This window comes from Gorilla gorilla, chromosome 14, assembly GCF_029281585.2.
Source record: "Gorilla gorilla gorilla isolate KB3781 chromosome 14, NHGRI_mGorGor1-v2.1_pri, whole genome shotgun sequence".
Taxonomy (NCBI): Eukaryota; Metazoa; Chordata; class Mammalia; order Primates; family Hominidae; genus Gorilla; species Gorilla gorilla.
Genome location: NC_073238.2, coordinates 109,184,286 through 109,204,743, shown reverse-complemented (window position 1 = coordinate 109,204,743; position 20,458 = coordinate 109,184,286). Strand labels below are relative to the sequence as shown.

The window sequence follows — 20,458 nt, the reverse complement described above, 5'->3', positions numbered from 1 at the left end:
CATATGTAAGACAGATATGAAGACAAACAATTGCTATACTATTTGATAAGTGGTCTCTAATAATACTAGTAATAATAACACAATATAGAACTCACGGCAGGGTGCGGTGGCTCACACCTGTAATCCCAACACTTTGGGAGGCCAAGGCAGGCGGATCACCCGAGTTCAGGAGTTCAAGATCAGCCTGCCCAACATGGTGAAACCCCATCTCTACTAAAAATACAAAAATTGGCCAGGTGTGGTGGCGTGCACCTGTAATCCCAGCTACTAGGGAGGCTGAGGCAGGAGAATCGCTTGAACCTGGGAGGCGGGTGTTGCAGTGAGCTGAGATCACATCACTGCACTCCAGCCTGGGTGACAGAGTGAGACTGTCTTGACAAAAAAAAAAAAAAAAAAAAAAAAAAAAAAAAAATATATATATATATATATATATATATGTATTTAACTCACTGTATACCAGATGTAGTTCTATGTGCTCCACATTAATGTGCTTGTTTTTTGTAACATAAAAGCTATGGTAGCATAAAGGAAGACGTGTTGATTGTTGTATTTTTTAATAGACTTTAGAGAAGTTTTAGGTTCACAGCAAAACCGAGTCAAAAGTACAGACAGTTGCCAACCCCCTGCCCCCACACACTCACATCTCCCTCACTGTCAGTGCATGTTTAGTGTTGGCTACCTTTTAAATAGTAGGTGTTCAATAAATTGTTTGTTAAATAAATACATGAGAGAGCCAATTATTTTGTTTCTGCCAACTACAAAGAATCATGGCAAAGAAAATAGAGTAGTCTTCAAATTCATGGCATAAGTTATGAATTACTCAGTTTCAACAGTCAGACCCCCAATTCAAAAATAAGTGTTATGCCTTTAAATGTAAAAATGTATTAAATTATTATTATAAATTTTAGGTGTGTTATCTATTAATATTTTTAAATATTGAGACTTTATTATTTTAGGTCAGTTTTGGGTTCACATTGAAATTGGGGAGAAAGTACAAAAAATTCCCATCTACCTTCTCCCCCACACTCTGTAATCTTCCACTAGCAACATCCGCAAACCAGGGTTACAATCAATGAACCTCTACCGACATTATTATCATCCAAATTTCTCAGCATTATGAAGCAAGGAATTACTCTTATACTGCAGAGAAGTGACTAGACATTTACCTCCAATCAGCTATAGATAGGCAGCTGGAAATTTGACTGAATTTTAATCTGCGTAGCTACTCTTCTTTAGATACAGCATTTTGTTCACTCAGTTCTCAAAACAGTGTTCCATTCCTGTACTGTCATAGTAGGTGATATGTTTTAATCAAATGTGTTTTTAATACATACAGTTTTAGTAAGGTTGCCCCAGGGAAAATAGACTTCAAGGTCCATAAAACGAAGCATCTTGCATAGCATCTGATGAGATAGTAGCCGCTTCATAAATATTTGTTAAATAAATAGTTTGTATTTAATTATCTCCAGGAATCAACGTACATTTTAATGTTTAACTTAAACTATTCAAAAACATTTTTAGTCTTGGGAAGAGTAGAATTTTTCCTTTTTTCAATATTTTAACTTATGTTCTCATAGAATGCTGTAAAAGAAAAATACAGATAATTGAGCTACGTAAAAGGTGGGATATATGATATATTATAAAAAACAAAAAAACTCAACCGATTACAATTAGAAAAAATTCTCCCTACTTACATTTTAAGGAAATTTTCTTTAACTATCAAAAAATCCACTATAGAAAAGGAAGCCTGTGCATTTTCTTTACAGAATGCTGTTAATCATTTTGTTTTCATGCTGTTGGAAAATTTTCCTTTCCTTGAGAGATCCAAATAACTCCCCCTCCCCTATGGTCATAGTACTTTTTACTTACCTCTGTTTTGCTACTTGTAGTTTACCAAAATTATTTATAGGGGCTGCTTTTTCTGCAAACCCACAGAACAGGGAGAGAAAATGTATGTGGCATCATCTGCTACATGCTCGATACTTCTGTTATTCACTCAACACACATTTGTTTTGAACAAGGCTAAGCACAGGCCTAGGCAGTGAGTTCACTGCCTTACAGCTGCCTGGAGCTGAAACAAGTGTAGTGATGTTTACAATCAGTGTAAATAAATGTGAAGAAAGGGGATGTATGAAGTGCAAGGAAGTAACTGACCCGAACCCCGACCTTTGGAATCAAGAATGACCTTAGAGAGCACCAACGTGAAGCTTAAAGGAGAAATGGATCACGCAGGTAAAGAGGAATTTAGGGAGACAGTGAGGGAAAAGTGTTCCAGGAAGAAGGAAAAGCAAGCAAATAGGCCTAGGGCATGAGGTAGAGGAGGAGGAGTAAGTGAGCTGGTCACCCTCTTTAAATGCTTTACGTAATCCCTTTAATCTTCTGGGAGATAAGCATTATCATCCCCTTTCATTTCAATCTTGTGCTCTAATGATATTTAAATTTTACCCTCTAACCTAAGGAATGAAATGTTGGTCATACCCAAAGGCAATAAGTTGGAAGGCTAAGAAGGGAAAAGTCTGGGGCAAGCTACAAGGATGTAAACTTTAGATGCTGATCAGAGACATGCCCAGAGCTTGATCTTATTAGTCCTGTCCTCCTTCCCTGGGCTTTGAGAAAGCAGGGAGCTTTGTGCAGCTGACAGAAATCCTGTGGTGGTTTGTACTTCCTGACATCATGGCTACTGATTCACCCTGAGGACTTGACAGCTTCCGTTGATTTTGTCTTAATGCTGTCAACTTTGTGAAATAAGTCAGCTTTTTAAATGTGAGATTTCTTCTAAATTCCTAGAAATCAGTTAATTTATGTATTTCTTTCTTTCTCTCTCTCTTTCTTTCTCTTCCTTTCTTCCTTTCTTTCTTTCTTTTCTTTCTTTTTGAGACAGAGTCTTGCTCTGTCACCCAGGCTGGAGTACAATGGCATGATCTCGGCTCATTGCAACCTCCATTTCCCGGGTTCAAGCCATTCTCCTGCCTCAGCCTCTGCAGTAGCTGGGACTACAGGCATGTACCACCACGCCCCGCTAATTTTTGTATTTTTAGTAGAAACGAGGTTTCACCATGTTGGCCAGTCTGGTCTCGAACTCCAGACCTCAAGTGATCTGCCCGCCTCGGCCTCCCAAAGTGCTGGGATTACAGGCGTGAGCCACCGGGCCAAGCCATGTATTTATTTTGGTTTCATCTTTAGCTTGCTGTGTATTTTCTTCCTTCTCTAAATCAATGAACTGTTCTGTGTCATCCCTTTTTGTGGGCGTGGAGCGGACGCAGGAGGAGACACCCCTGCGATCCTGGGAGGAAGGAGTGTGTGCATGAGTCTGCTAGTGCTGCCGTAACAACATCCCACAGACTGGGCAGCTTAAACACTGAAATTCACCCTCCTACAGTTCTGGAGGCTGGATGGCTGAGATCAGGGAGTTGATTTCCTCTGAGGGATCTCTCCTTGGCTTGCAGATGGCTGTCTTCTCCCTGTGTCTTCATGTGGTCTTCCTTCCAAAACTATGTCCAAATTTCCTCTTCTTTTGAGGACACCAGTCATATTGGATTAGGGCCTACTCTAATTACCTCATTTACCCTTAATTACCTCTTTAAAGACACTATCTCCAAATATAGTCACATACGAGGTATACTGGGGCTAGGACTTGAGGGACACGGTTTAGCTCATTGCAGTATACAGTGTATTTCATGTCCTGTTTCTTTGCTGGGAATGTGTCTAGGAAACTCTCTAGTGCTTAGTCCACTTGGAGATAGAAACATTTAAGAGGAGACCATGGGAGGAAAATTGACTTCCTTTGCCTTTGTGTAAGCACCTTCATCTTCTCTTCCATTCAAATTTCAGAGTACAAATTCAGAAATGTCTTCCAAACGACATAAACCCACTTCCTTTCCATCTTTCTGTTTTGTGAACTAGGAAACTTTGCCGGCTATAATTGTGGAGACTGCAAGTTTGGCTGGACCGGTCCCAACTGCGAGCGGAAGAAACCACCGGTGATTCGGCAGAACATCCATTCCTTGAGTCCTCAGGAAAGAGAGCAGTTCTTGGGCGCCTTAGATCTAGCGAAGAAGAGCGTACACCCCGACTACGTGATCACCACACAACACTGGCTGGGCCTGCTTGGGCCCAATGGAACCCAGCCGCAGTTTGCCAACTGCAGTGTTTATGATTTTTTTGTGTGGCTCCATTATTATTCTGTTAGAGACACATTATTAGGTGGGTTTTTTCCTTGGCTGAAGGTATATTATTACAGGTTTGTGATTGGGTTGAGGGTATGGCAGTGGGAAGTAATTTCATGCAAGTTAATTAAGAGAGCAACCACAAGGCAGCCTTAGGTTTATGAAAGTCATAGAATTATCAAATACCGCCTGGAGTTAGAAAGAAGCAGTCTCTTCCTGTGCATTGGTTGCAGACACTTTAAATGTTCTCTCCTCTACCGTATGTTCTTGGTTCAAAGTGTAAACTTTTCTCTGTGAAGCTGTTAATCATCAAAGATGTGAGTTGGTGAGGTGGAGGCGAATTCCTTTTGATTTCAGAAGAAAACATTTGCGAATCTGGCCATGGAAGCCCTCTCTGACCTTTTCTCCAAATTAGAGGAATTAACTGAACATGTGCTAAGGCACATGAAGCTTCTTTGTGCGGAATTAGAGTGCTCATGTTGGGAGTGGGCATCTTGTTAAACTCACAGGATCTACTTTGGATGGATTTTAGACAGTCTATCACATGATAGACTTTCAGATAATCATTTATGGTACTCCTGCATGGTCCGGAATCCCCAGGTTTCTTGGAGCTTTATTGTCAAGGAAAAGAACAAGCTTAGCCACAGCAATGTACGGTTTCTGCTGCTTAGCTGTTTGCAACACAGTCATGTTGGATGCTTGAGAAATTGGTGACCTGCCCTTCCAAGTCTTAAAAATTGGGGTCTGGGTAGGACTTGGAATGAGGGGGTTGTCTGTTACAAACTTCATGGATCAAGTAGGTTCAGCTTTGTCCTTATTTTTCAGTCAAAGGAAAGCCATAGACACCAATGTATTCCAGGAGGGCTTGACTCCATCCTAGATTGTTCCCATAGCAGTTCTTGAATGCATGGCTGCACGTGCACCTCTCCTCATTTTTGGGGTCCTTCATTGGGGTCAGGATGAATGAAGACATCAAGCTCACTTTGAAGAGCAAGATTCTGATTTGGACAGGTTCATCCTTCTGCTCATCACTTGTTCCCCTTCACTTGATACCCTCTTGTTGTTGGGTTCTGAGAATTTGAAACCTTGCTCTGAATTGAACATGAAAAAGGGCTGTGTGGCCAACATCAGGGACAGCAGTGCTTTTCTCAGTGTGAGTCTTTTAAAACTTGCCTTACAGGTAAGCATCTGTCTGTCTTTATCGATAGATAAGGAGGCTCTTTTGGCTATAAACCTTTATAGTTTTCCTGTTATCACTCTGAGGAATTATTGCTTTATGAGAGGGTACTCTCTCAAGAGGAAAAGAAAGTCATAGTTTCTGGTCATAGCTACGAATTAAATTTATATTCATGTCTGTTCAGCTCTCTGAAGTTGTTATAGGTATTTTGGACAAGAACTAAAGTTAGCTAAAGTTTCCACATAACCATCAAAGCTGTTATGAAAAAGGGAAGAAGGATGGACCAGGCAGTAAGGAGGTCATTAAATCGTCCAGAGCTTTTCACTAAAATTGGCAGTTCCAGTGTCCAGCCTAAATGGCTTGAATGTATTTTTCTCTCTTCTGGTCTCAGCGAACATGCTTGTCAGCTAGTAGTTATAACAGATTGATGGGTGAGGCAAAATACGCGAAAGTTCTTTTTGGTTACATAAATACTGCATTAGGACTAAGTGCAGTTGAAGTTACAATATTATTAATTAATCCCTCCATTTTAAATGTATATCTTTGTGAAGCATAGGTTAGCAAATGCCTTTAAAAATATATTTCATTTAGGTCTTAATGATCTATTCTTTTGGATAGTCTATTTCACCTGAATGGATTGTTGCTTACAAATTAAATATGTATCAGGGGCTCCCAATGCTGAAAGTCACCTGAATTTCCTGGATCTCTGCTAGAAATCAACCTTTTAAGAGATAAAGGAGGGTTTATCCTAAAAGTACTAGTTACTTCTGAAATTCATGTCATTACTATTGCTTTTGGAGAGATAAATAACAACAAAACTTTTTTTTCTTACTACTATAAAACATCATGGACTTATTGGCTCTATAGATACAGCCCAGGTAAGATTTAACATTTTAAAAAATTCTATTCTGTCATCTCTAATATGTTTCCCAATTGTTTCAGGACCAGGACGCCCCTACAGGGCCATAGATTTCTCACATCAAGGACCGGCATTTGTTACCTGGCACCGGTACCATTTGTTGTGTCTGGAAAGAGATCTCCAGGTAGGTCAAAACTATGCATTTAGTTCTTTTAATTTTTTAAAAAATTTATTGTATATATTTAAGGCATACAGTGTGAGTTTTGATATACTTATCTTGATACTCATACAAGATAAGTGATTAGTGTACTAAAGTAAATTAACATACTCAGCATCACATAGAGATATCTCTTTTTGTGTGTGTGTGGTAAGAGTACCTAAGGTCTACTCTCTTGGCAAATCACCAGTACACAATACAACGTTAACTATAGTCTCAGACCTCGAGTTATTTATCCTACATAACTGCAACTTTGCACCTTTCAGCCTACATCTTCCCATTTCTCCTAGTCCCTTATAACTACTATGTAACTCTCTATGTATTCATTCTTTTTCTTTTTTCTTCTTTTCTTTAGATTCCACATATAAGTGAAATAGTGCAGTGTTTTTCTTTCTGTATCTGGCTTATTTCAGTTGGCACAATGTCTTCTAGATTCATTCACATTGTCGCAAATGGCCGGGTCTCCTTTTTAAAGGCTAAATAATATTCCATTGTACACAGTGTATATATATATATATATATATAAAATATACACACACTGATTTATGTCACAGTTTCTTCATTCATTTATCCATCCGGTACTCTTTGTCTTGGTAGACATTTGGTTCAGATACATATCAGTCTTTGCCTTGTATGCTTTCTTGTTGTATCTGGTGGCATGGATTAAATGACTAGGCCTGCCCTTTGCTTTTAGCAACTCATTGGCAATGAGTCTTTTGCTTTGCCCTACTGGAACTTTGCCACTGGGAGGAACGAGTGTGATGTGTGTACAGACCAGCTGTTTGGGGCAGCGAGACCAGACGATCCGACTCTGATTAGTCGGAACTCAAGATTCTCCAGCTGGGAAACTGTCTGTGATAGGTAATGGCTCCTGTACCTGCAATGGTATCCGGAGATTGTCTTTTCTGATGTCTGAGACATGGAGGAGAAGTCACTTTATAGTGCTGTTTCTTATGCATGTGGTGTCCTATTTACATGTTTCTAAAAACAGTTTTCCTGTGGGAGGTGGGATTTCAAAAATTCAAAGCTCTTTAATTAAAAAAATAAATATATCAAAATCACATTTGTGAATTGATTATGCTTGGCCATCATTTTGAGATCAGGTTAGTTTTATCAGATTAGTGCAAATGTAATTGCGGTTTTTGCCTTTAAAAGTAATAGCAAAAACCACAATTTCTTTTGCATCAACCTAATCAAATTAAGAGTAGTTCTTGCATTCAATCAACATTTGCTAAGCACCAATCATATCCCATGTGATGTGGTACTGCCGGGAATACAAAGATGAATGAAATAAAACCTCCCTTTTGAATATTATCTTGTATTAATGAGATAGATTTCTTGTAAGTAAATTACAATTGAGTGTGGGAAGTACTGTAATAGATGTATACACAAAGACAAGAAGAGAGTCTGGGCAAGTCCCCAAGAGGCAGAGATGATGGCTCTGAGAAGGGGAGGGGCACAGACCTGAGGTGTAGAGGAGGGTGAGGGGAGTGTGGGAGGGCAGTGGGTGGGTCCTTGGTGGAGGAACATCATGTGTGAAGCTAGATAATTCTCTGGAAACAGCCCGGTATGGCTGGGTCACAGGATGCTGGTGAGTTGAGGAGGACAGGGGCTTGGGGCCAGCCGGGGAAGGATGATCTGTGACATACTAAAGACTACATACATAGGTCAGTGGCCTGGCCTGCAGCCCATGAAGAGTTCTGTCCTCAAAGACTCCTTGAATTTGTTTCTCTGTCCTGGAACACCTGGAACACATTTCAGCAAAAAATTTCCCAAGAGGCTCCTCACCTCACCTTTCTTTATTCATTTTTTTCCTCCTTTTTTTTTTTTTTGAGATGGAGTCTCACTCTGTCACCAGGCTGGAGTGCAGTGACGTGATCTCGGCTCACTGCAACCTCTGACTCCCTGGTTCAAGCAATTCTCCTGCCTCAGCCTCCTGAGTAGCTGGGATTACAGGCATGCGCCACCACGCCCAGCTAATTTTTGTATTTTTAGTAGAGACCGGGTTTCACCATGTTTGCCAGGATGGTCTTGATCTCCTGACCTCATGTAATCTGCCTGCCTCGGCCTCCCAAAGTGCTGAGATTACAAGTGTAAGCCACCTCACCCAGCCTCAAAATCCGCATGTTTTTAACCCCACTGCTCTGTCTTTCCTCCCAGGTCCTTAGACTGCTCCAGGGCACAAAGCTGTGGCTCCCCCGGCCCCCAGGCTTCACTGCCAACACCCTGAGCCTGCGTAGGTGTGCGTTTTGAGGGGCCCATGCCCAGCTAGCAGGGACTTCATCTTCCATATCCTGTGCATTTCCTACAGTGCTCAGAACAGTGCTCCACGAGCAGGGACATCATCAGTGCTTTTTCTGTGACTGAGCTTAATTCCATCAAGCGCCATTTCCCACCATACCTTGGAATAGTAGTGGATGGTATGTGAAAAGAGATTTCTGTCATCAGGTCAATTTAGAGAAGGCTGAGTTTAAAAGGTTTTTAAATTTTTAGAATGTCGTCAAGCTTTCCATAGATAAATGTGATATTCTTTTTCAAGAGGAGCCTAACCCTGGAATTCTTACTTCACCGGACATCCCATTGGAATCCACTTTGGGAAATGCTGCCTGGGAGGCCTTGGAGACCTTTTTCAGCTTAGTGTTTAGGTCCTGGCCTCTTTCATCCCTGTGGATGTGCTGATTATATTCTCACATACTCGGTCCTATCCCTAATTCATGAAAACCCTCACAATAACATCTTTAAATTTTTATCTCTGCCAGTGAAATAATGGTCTGCACTTTGGGAGACCAAGGCAGGGGGATCACTTGAGGCCAGGACTTCGAGACCAGCCTGAGTAACATAGTGAAACCCTGTCTCCACAAAAAGTTTGAAAAGTTAGCCTAGCTGGGCACGGTGGCTCACGCCTGTAATCTCAGCACTCTGGGAGGCCGAGACAGGTGGATCACCTGAGGTCACGAGTTCGAGACCAGCCTGACCAACATGGTGACCAACCAGCCCGACAGCCCTGTCTCTACTAAAAATACAAAAGTTAGCTGGACGTGGTGGCATGTGCCTGTAGTCCCAGCTACTCAGGAGGCTGAGGTAGGAGAATTGCTTGAACTCAGGAGGTGGAGGTTGCAGTGTGCCATTGTACTCCAGCCTGGGCTACAGAGTGAGACTCTGTCTCAAAAAAAAAAAAAAAAAAAAAAAAAGTTAGCCAGTAGTCCCAGCTACTGGGGAGACTGAGGCGGGAGGATTACTTGAGCCCAGGAGTTCAAGGCTGCAGTCAGCTGTGATCATGCCACTGCACTCTAGCCTGTACAACAGAGTGAGACCCTATCTCTAAATTAAAAAAGAAAAAATAAATAAAAAGAAAGAAAGAAATACTATTCTGATGGTGGAATCCAGGCCACAGCAGCCATGTAGGATATAATGTCTTACGGACATGGGACCTTCTCAGCCCATGCTGAGCACATAACTAATGATACTCCACTACCTTGGAACATTTTCCAACACAGCATTTCTTCTAATGTCTCCCCTTTGTGTACTTTCATCCGCTTTTACTCTGACCTCCCCTGTTTGCCTTCAGTTTGCCTTAAATGCTTTCGTAGCTTTACATGTCACTTCTGCCAAAACTGGCTTAGCTCAGCATAATATGAACCACCCTATTCTCCCTTCAGTTACTCAAGATTCAAATGCACACAATAGGAGTCATCTTGCCTTGTAAACCCTCTCACTGTCTTTCCAACAGAATGGTAATGATTATTCATATTTATGCCCATGTCCATATTTTGTGCATCTACATTTTTGAAACTTCTCGACCCATAATGACTTTCAGGTATAGTACTTTTTACCGCATATTGTTAACTCTGGTAAAGTAATTGTAGTACAATTTTACCATGATTGTGACCCTGATTGATTTGCTTGGCCAAATTTATAATACTGTGCATAAGTTAAAACATATCATTTTTTGTTTTGGGGGATTTTTTTTTTTTCTTGAGACAGGGTCTCACTCTGTCACTAAGGCTGGAGGGCAGTGGCATGATCTCTGCTCACTGCAGCCTCTGTCTCCTGGGTTCAAGCGATTCTCCTGCCTTAGCCTCCTGAGTAGCTGGGACAACAGGCACACACCACCACACCTAGCTAATTTTTGTATTTTTAGTAGAGTCGGGGCTTTGCCATAGCTGGTCTCAAACTCCTGGCCTCAAAGGATCCACCTGCCTCAACCTCCCAAAGTTCTGGGATTACAGATGTGAGCCACCGTGCCCAGCCAACATATATTATTTTAAATCTTATTACAAATCTTAGCTTGGATGACTACAACCACTGGGTCACCTTGTGCAATGGAACCTATGAAGGTTTGCTGAGAAGAAATCAAATGGGAAGAAACAGCATGAAATTGCCAACCTTAAAAGACATACGAGATTGCCTGTCTCTCCAGAAGTTTGACAATCCTCCCTTCTTCCAGAACTCTACCTTCAGTTTCAGGTGGGTGCTCTGAGCTCTGCTGGACCTGCCTGTACAGTACAGGTTTTCATGCCTGTGATTGTAAAGAACTGGAAGGAAACCCAGGTTTTGGGGGTTGTCTACGAAGCTAAGTGATGGAGAGAGGCCTAACGAGAGAAGTTAGCAAGGGATTGGTGTGAGGAAAGTCTTTACCCATCTACTATGACTAACAATGTGGTTTTAATACCTTCTAACTTAGCTGTTCAAAACCATCTTTTGTATTTCTAATTGCAGTACATTAATAGGTCCAGTCTTTGGAATCAGGGTAGTTCATTAAATATAGTGTTTTTTCAATGTCCATGCTCTTTCTCTTTCCTTTCTTATTTTTTAAAATGTTGATATTAGAAATTTATCAGCCATAGAACTTAATAGTGGGGTCTGAGATCTCAGAGGAGTATTGCAGACTAAATTCAACTCAAATCATAGCACAGCAATGACATTACAATACTTAACATTTAAAGACCAACTATTAATCTTCCACCACAGGTTGGGCATGGTGTTCATGCCTGTAATCCTAGTGCTTTGGGAGGCCAGTACGGAAGGACTGCTTGAGTCCAGGAGTTTGAGACCACTTGGGCAACAGAGCAAGACCCTGTCTCCAAAAAAATATAAAAAAGTAGCCAGGTGTGGTGGTATGTACCTGTAGAGGTAGGCCTAGAATTTAAGCACATCTCAAAATCACCAACGAAAAACACATATTTCATGCCCTGCTCCCAGAGTTTCTGATTCAGTAGATGTAGGCTGTGTCTTAACAACTTGCATTTCTAACCAAATCCCAAATGATGCCAGTTAAGGTGGTCTGAGCACTGCATTTTGAGAACAACTCCCCTAACTCAAACATATAGAAAATGCAATCTGTTTTAATAGCACTTTTGTCACAATGAAAAACTAATTCATCCTCCTTTTCAAAACAACCTTAAATGTTACCCTTCCCCCACCTTTGGCACTACTCTGAAGGCTGTGTCCAACCTCGGCAGACTCTGAGCCATGCTACACTTAGCACAACCTCTACATTTGAGTTCAGCCTGCCCTGCCCCAGGCCCATACAAATTGTCTACTTTAAACACAGTTAAGACAGAGAGAGAATCCAGTTTTGGAGAAGATCTTTAATCTATCTACCATCCCCTTTTTGGACCCATCTTTGTTTAAAATCTTATTTATAAACCTATCTCTCATAATTCTTAAAGTCTTTTTATGGCGGTAGAAAATTTTTTTCTTTTTTCTTTTTTTTTAGAGCCAGGGTCTCGCTCTGTCACCTAGGGTAGAGTGCAGTGGCACAATCATGGCTAACTGTAACCTCAAACTCCTGGGCTCAAGTGATCCTCCTACCTCAGCCTCCTGAGTAGCTGGACCTTCAGTCAAGCTGAAGGTCTATTTGGTTGAGAAATATAAATATCAGATTATATGTTAAATAAAAGAATTTATTGATCACAATCAATCTGCTTGGCATGGTACTGAACCCTGGCAATAAATATCTGAAGAAAACATACAGCCTGCTCTCCAAGGGAATGAGAGACAGGTATGAGGTTGTCATACAGTACACAAAAGAGATATAATTCAGAAATAGCATTGCTTAGAAGTTCTCTCCCCTTACAGAGGATTATCATTAAAGTTTGGGGCTAATTCTTGGTCAATTTGCTATGACAGAGCTTCCCATATCCCTACCCAATCTCAAATTAGACAACTATCATCTAGGCTGAAAACAACAAAAAAGAGACCTTTATCAGTCTTTGTCAGTTGTCACTGATATACTTGTTTCTCCTAGGAATGCTTTGGAAGGGTTTGATAAAGCAGATGGGACTCTGGATTCTCAAGTGATGAGCCTTCATAATTTGGTTCATTCCTTCCTGAATGGGACAAACGCTTTGCCACATTCAGCCGCCAATGATCCCATTTTTGTGGTATGTTCAAAGATTCAGAATGCATGAAAATTTTCTAGATAATATGTCAGATTTATTGTTTTCATACAATTAATGTTTGATGATGTTTTATTCTCTGTGTGAACAATGTGATGTGTGCAAATGTAAATTAATTTCAATCTATACCATAGTGATGGTTAGGTAGCATTTGAAGGCCCTAATCAGAACCCATGCTTCAGGGATGGTTCACTTTTGGGTGATCTTAGACAAAAGTTTACAATTCCACTGGTGAATTCATAAATTAGCATAATAATAAATGATTTTTCATTGGCTAAATGAGTGTTGTTGAGGTTCATTAGTCCATACAAACCACCTGCAGGAAAGAGAGGTTCTGTTAGCCAGAAAACGGGAGGAGAATGGAGAGGGTGTGCTGGACATTCAAACCTCCTACTCCAACTTGAGTGAGCTTTACTTGAGAAAGAAGAAAAGCAGCCCCTGACATCCAAGAGCTGGCCTGGTGAAATCAACCAGGCCTTGATGTCCCCCGTTGGACATAAACAATCTCGTAGAACATCGACAGCAGACAAGGCCACTCTGATCATGGTGGATCAGGACAAAAACAAGACTACTCCATAACTGTGTCTGAGCACAGACAAATTATGAACACTTTCCAAGCCACAAGGTGCATGACATCCCCTTTCCTGGCTAATATGAGCAAAAAATGGCAAATGCCTTCACCGATGGCATTAATACAAAAACTCACATTTGAGGCAATTTAATTTGTTAATCTGATTCATACCTCTGACATGTAATAATACAGACAGTAAATAGGATTGCTGTTGACTGTGCAGGAGCCTCACAGTCGTTTAAATTTCAGTGTGATGAACTCCTTTGGTATATCAGTTTGATTTCTGTCTCACTTTAAAACAAAAGAAGAAAACTGCCAGGCATGGTGGCTCATGACTGTAATCTCAGCACTTTGGGAGGCTGACGTGGGAGGATCACTTGTGCCTAGGAGTTCAAGACCAGCCTGGGCAACATTATGAGACCTTTTCTCTACCAAAAAAACTTTACAAATTAGCTGGGCATGGTAGCATGCACCTGTGGTCCCAGCTACTTGGGAGGCTGTGGTGGGAGGATCACTTGAGCCTGGGAGGTCGAGGCTGCAGTGAGCCATGATCGTGCCACTGCATCCCAGCCTGGGCAACAGGGTGAGACCCTGTTTCAAAAACAAAAACAAACTGAACAAAACTTGACAATAGGATTCTAAATTTTACAATTCTGAGCTTTTTTAGTGTTTGTTTATTTGTTTGTTTGTTTGTTTTTTGGAGACAGAGTCTTGCTCCACTGCCCAGGCTGGAGTACAGTGGCGCTATCTGGGCTCACTGCTACCTCTGCCTCCTGGATTCAAGCGATTCTTCCGCCTCAGCCTCCCAAGTATCTGGGACTACAGGTGCACGCCACCACGCCCGGTTAATTTTTATATTTTTACTAGAGACAAGGTTTCACCATATTGGCCAGACTGGTCTCGAACACCTGACCTCCTGATCTGCCCACCTCAGCCTCCCAAAGTGCTGGGATTACAGGCGTGAACCACTGGGCCCAGTCTTTAGTTTTTAAAGTATATTCATCCCCTGGTGAACTTTTCTAAGACAAACAAAATGGGGAAGTATGAGTCAGGGCCACACTGTTCAGCTACCCTAGTCAATGCTCTTCAGTCTGTGACCTCTAGGAACACAATGTAGTTGAATACATTGGTCTGTTACTCCTTGCAGGCAGAGAATGGAGGACTGTGGAGAGTCTCAGCCAGTGGGTGTTGGAAAAGACAGAAAGGATTTGGGCTTGTGCTAGGTGATTTGGGGAGGACTTTTGGAAGCTTTGCTCTGAATCAGATGTTGTCAGGAAGCAGGGGTATGCTTCCTGATTCTATGAGTGGGTATCTTGATAGAGCGATTATATCTGTATATGGGGCAGACTAGACTGAGGTTAAAGCCATAACTGGTCAAACAGCAGCAGATGCTCATATTAGCCGGGAAAGGGGGTGTCACGCATCTTGCATCTTGGACAATGTTCATAATTTGTCTGTGCTCAGACACGGTTATGGGGTTTTCTTGTTTTTGTCCTGATCCGTCATGGTCACAGAGTGGCCTTGTCTGCTGTCGATGTTCTACGAAATTGTTTATGTCTGATAGGGGGACATCAAGTCCTCGTTGATAGCGCCAGGCCAGCTCTTGAATGTCAGGGGCTGCTTTTCTAAGTACAGGTCACTCAAGTTGTCGTAAGAGATTTAGACAACATACACATTCATGTCTCAGCAGCCAATCCCCAACAGTGCTCCTGCTTTACAGATACGCAACTCACCGTCGTCTATTTTAACCCTGTCTGTGTGTCTTCTGAGTTGTATGTCTTGAATAGATAGTTTTGGAGCAATTACAAGAAGATATTTCACCTCTTCTCCTTTTTTATTTTGCCAGTATTTTGAGTTTATATTGTTATCCAGTTAGATTGTATGGTATCCAAAGACTCTCTGTTTTTTTCCAGAATTTTCCTCACCTTAATGTTAATCTTAGCAATGTGTCTTAGTCTGCTCAGGCTGCCATAATGAAAGATCACAGATTGGATGGCTTAAACAACAGAAATTTATATCCCACAGTTCTAGAGGCCAGGAGGTCTAAAACCAAGGTGCCCGCTGATTTGGTTCCTGGTGAAAACTCTCTTCCTGAGCCTTCTAGCTGCGTCCTCATATAGTGGAGGCAGAGAGAGAATAAACTCTCTGATGCCTCTTTTTATGATAACACTAATCCAGGGCCCTACGGTTCTGACCTCATTAAACCTTAATTACCTCTTTCTAGGCTCTATCTCCAAGTATAGTCACATTGTGGGTTAGGGCTTGAACATACGGATTTTGGGGAAACACAGTTCAGTCCAGATATAGCATTTATAATGCATTGTGAAGCCATCAGTTTATAGAAGTTTGTTTTTCCTTTCTTTTTTCTTTTTGAGACAGAGTCTCGCTCTGTCACCCAGGCTGGAATGCAGTGGTGCAATTTTGACCCATTGCAACCTCTGCCTCCTGGGTTCAAGTGATTCTCCTGCCTCAGCCTCCCAAATAGCTGGGATTACAGGCACGTGCCACTGCGCCTAGCTAATTTTTGTATTTCGAGTAGAGACAAGGTTTCGCCATGTTGGCCAGTCTGGTCTTGAACTCATGACCTCAAGTGATCCTCGGGCCTCGGGCCTCGGCCTCTCAAAGTGCTGAGATTATAGGCGTGAGCCAATGCACCCAGCCAGGAGTTTGTTTTTCTGGACTTTTTGGAGGCTTCATGACTGATTACAAGTCAATCAGTTTTACTTGATACAGACCAGGGCAATCTTGGGAATGTAATTGAACCACATGGAGCTTCTGCTTCCCACTCTGCAAAGTGTGGGTCTCTTGACCTGATCTGGTGGTGAAAATGTTGTTCTCAGTGAAGTGACTCTTAGTAGATTAGGACAATAGGAAACTGGTCTAGAGCCCGTCAAGTACGATACAAATGTTATCATAGCAATAATAATGTGTTTTATAATGGTCAGAATTAGAGAACCATTAGTTAGGTTTAGATTTTCAAACCTTAATTAATATTTCTTATCTTGTTCTCCAAAGCAGACAGTAATGCCCTAAGACATTTTACTAATAAGCACAAAGTCAGAAGTATTTCACAGGTGATTTATTATTGTTACTCAACCCAGGGTACAAAAAAAGGAGCTATGAAGAGGGAGAGTAAAGGTATAGCTTTCAATGACTCTAAGCTTGCCTGATGGGTGTGAAGTAGCTTTCTGGGGCTCCTAGATAGATTAAAGCATAGTCAGGTGAGCTTCAAGAAATCCTGAGACGGAATTAGTTGGTAGAGTTGTTCTTTCCTTCTAAAAAATGTTTCTTTCCTCGTATTTGCATAGTAGCAATAAATGAAGGGGTTGTCAGAAGTCTGAATTAATGGTCCCAGCCTCTAACAAGGTGGAGGCTTATCCGTGACGCCGCCACAGCGATCTTTGCTTTTCTCTAGAATGCCTGCTTTGTTCAATGATTCTAACTTGATAGTTCACATCATTTTTTCTGGCTATCGTCTCAGCCATAGCTTATGCCAAGCATTTCTGGTGTCTGCTTTCTCAGCCATGTATCTGTACATCTATTTATACTATACGTCTCTAAGTATTTATTAAAGCATACATTGTCAACTGTACAATTTATACACACAATTCATATTCATAAGGAAAAATGTCACAATACTCCTTATCCAGTACTCCAATATGTTATAAGAAGAACAGCGGAATCCTCTGATAAATTAAGGATTATACCCCAACTCTTTCTCTCCTATTAAAAATGATGCTAGTAATTTGATTTTCTGCATCCCAAGTCTCCAGGATTGCTAAACCTTATCTCCTTCTTTTGAACAAGCCCACTAAGTGGACAGAAATTGGCAACATTTTTCTGTAAATAGCCAGGTAGCAAATATTCTGGGCTTTGGAGGCCAGATGTTTTCTGTTGTAACTACTGAACTCTGCCCCTGTATCATGAAATCAGCCGTAGATCATGCATAAACAAATGAATGTGGTGTTCCAATAAAACGTTATTTACAAAAAACAGGTTGTAGGCTCTATTTGGCCCTCAGGCTTTAATTTATCAACCTGTGGTGTAAAGGATTCACTTTTCTTCTTTGTATTAGTTTGTAGTAAGGATAGTAGGAATCGCTCTCTCTCTCTCTCTCTCTCTCTCTCTCTCTCTTTAAGAGACAGTCTCTCTCTGTTGCCCAGGCTGAAATGCAGTGGCATGATCATAGCTCATGGCAGCCTCAAACTTCTGGGCTCAAGTGATCCTCCTGCCTCAGCCTCCCAAGTAGCTAGGACTATAGCCACATACCACCATGCCCAGCTTTTTAAATTTTTTATTTTTGTAGAGATGAGGTGTTACTATGTTGCCTAGGCTGGTCTCAGAACTCCTAGCCTCAAGCAATCCTCTCACCTTGGCCTCCCAAAGCACTGGGTGAGCCACCATATCTGGCCTGTAGTAGGGATTTCCCTTTAGTCATATTTCTCCTTCTGCTTTAGGGTGGAAGCTCACATTGTGTCTTGATGGGTGAGAAATCCCGTGACTTAACGTGGTTCAGAGATATAAGACATTTAATCATCTTTGTCTTCGTTGTTTTTAATGTACTTAATGTTAAAATTTTATTTTTCTTTAGTAGTATGTGTAATATACATATAAATAAACAAAAAGCCACAGCCTTTCTTTAAAGGCACAGAATGAATAATGTTTTGGCCCTAGTTCCAGAACTCACCATTACTTTAGGCTATTTTCAAAGAGTTTTATGCTGACGCCAATTCAGCCTTAAATGATTTTTCACATATTGAGATCCAGGTTAAAGTATTTCAGTTAACAGAGTTATAGCTTCTGGAATTTCAAATTCATGAGGCAATTCATGCAAATATATTGCACATGACATTTATTAAAATTTTTTTTGTGAAATCTCTTCAAGCAATAGAGCTACAAAATTGTATGTGATCACAATAATGAGCAAAAGAAGGCAGAACATTAAAGTGCAGGAAAAACTCTGAAGCAATCTCTAGTAATTCCTAAGGTAATTGAGGCAAATGCACACATTTATCATGGAAAATAAGATTAGGCCAGAGAAATGCTAAGTGCTGTCTTCAATATTAAATTTAGATATAATCCAGAAAAGAGAAAAAAAGGAAACCAACAGACTGTAAAGTTATTTAAATGCCAAGAAAGAAACTGTGTTACATAGTGGTAATTTCCTTCCCAATTCCTAAAGATACTATTCTTAAGAGTACACTTGGATGTTATCCTTTTAGAAAGTACATTTGGTGAGTTCTAAGTTCATTCAATTCCTCAGTGGCTGGGGGGTCCATAGGTTCCATAATTAATACGAAACAGCTCGTGCCTGTTTTCTACCTTGTACGTTGACATTCTAAATGGAATACAACATACAGTAGTCTTATTACTAATCAGTGTATAAAATAGGTTCATTAATTTAGAAAATGTGCAGCAGGAGAAAATGAATTTCTAAGACCACACATAGCTGATGGACTACCATAAATTAACCCTGTAAGAAAGAGCCCTTTTGAGTCTGCTGTTCTAGGCTACAACAAAGTTAGTGAAATCCAAAGCTCACAATTACAGGTATAAATAATTCTGAGTTAGAATGAGTTTAGTTGAAATTTAAAAAAAGAAGGATAGGTGTATCAGTCTGTTTTCATGCTGCTGATAAAGACGTATCTGAGACTGAGTAATTTATAGAGAAAAAGAGGTTTAATGGACTTACAGTTCCATGTGGCTGGAGAGACCTCACGATCATGGTGGAAAGTGAAAAGCACATCTTACATGGTGGCAGACAAGAGAGAACTTGTGCAGGAAAACTCTCATTTATAAAACCATCAGATCTCATGAGACTTATTCACTATCATAAGAACAGCATGGGAAAGACCCACCCCCATGATTCAATTACATCCCTTCCACAACATGTGGGAACTGTGGGAGCTACAATTCGAGATGAGATTTGGGTGGGGACACAGCTAAACCATATCAGTAGGGCATTGCTTTTTTCTTCCCAAGAGTGAAACATTTAAAGATAGATCCATTTTGCTTTACTTTAAATAAGAAAAATCATAATTAGGCTAATATTGTAAAAAAATAAAATAACATTGTTGTATGTGAAATTTTTATTTTTAGTGGTTTTATGATTTTTATATTATTTATAATTACAGAAATGTTGGCGAAAATAGTTTTTAAATGCCTGTAATTCCATCTCAATTTTTTTGTTTATTTCTTTTCATATTCTCATATGTTTTATACGGTTGCAATTATAGTCATCCCTCAATATCTTGAGGGAATTAGTTCCAGGACCCCCCACCATGGGTACCAAAATCTGTGACTACTCAAGTGCCTTATATAAAATGGCATTATATTTGCATATAAGGTATGCACATCCTTCTGTATACTCTAAATCATGTCTAGATTACTTATAATTGGATTCAGAGGACCATCTCTATAAGGCACCTATTATGTATAATATCCCATTATCACTTAATTTATTTAATTTTTAGGTTGTTGCATAGTTTTCTAACTTTTTTGATCTTAAAATCTTAGTGCACATAAAAGATTCAAAATATAAAATGTATAAAATGAAGTCCATATTATCACTACCATCTTCCAGCAAACAATACAATTTTTTTCTAATTTTCCAGATATATTTTATAAATACACAAACAAATATGTTTATATATTTATCTACATGGTAGCATATTATAGACCCCTCTGTCCCTTTGCCTTCCCCCCACTTTTTTTTTTAACTTATTCCAAATCATTTCAGTTCCGAAGGGCATTCTTATTCTTTTTTTATAGCTGTCTAGTATTCTGTTGCATGGATTTATCCTGAAATGTATTATTTTAATTTTAAATTTAAGATTTTAAACTATTTTCTGTTGATGGACATTTGGGTGATTTCTAATCGTTTGCTTTACAATGCTACAACAAACATCCTTGAACATGTAAGGTAAGTAAAGAGAATAGAATCCCTGGCTTAAAGGGTAAAAAAGTGCATTTGAAATTTGATAAATGTTACAGAATTGCCTCTAGAAGTTTGGACAATATTCCCTCCTAATACCTGTGTGTCACCTATGTGTCAGAGCCACAGTTCC

At 40.3% G+C, this 20,458-nt stretch overlaps 1 protein-coding gene across 7 annotated transcripts in view; it reads left to right on the top strand.

Annotated features, from left to right (window-relative positions):
* Nucleotides 1–20,458, top strand: part of DCT (dopachrome tautomerase) — a 140,646-nt gene that overhangs the window by 77,197 nt on the left and 42,991 nt on the right. For 6 of the 7 annotated variants that reach the window (XM_063697469.1, XM_063697468.1, XM_063697466.1 and 3 more), the window contains 5 exons: nucleotides 3,904–4,203; nucleotides 6,286–6,386; nucleotides 7,114–7,280; nucleotides 10,707–10,886; nucleotides 12,670–12,805. In XM_063697469.1, coding sequence (XP_063553539.1) covers nucleotides 3,904–4,203; nucleotides 6,286–6,386; nucleotides 7,114–7,280; nucleotides 10,707–10,886; nucleotides 12,670–12,805 — 884 coding nt within the window. Of the gene's footprint in view, nucleotides 1–424; nucleotides 3,795–3,903; nucleotides 4,204–6,285; nucleotides 6,387–7,113; nucleotides 7,281–10,706; nucleotides 10,887–12,669; nucleotides 12,806–20,458 lie in introns of those variants that run through there. The other variant, XM_019039925.4, reaches the window with a different exon arrangement.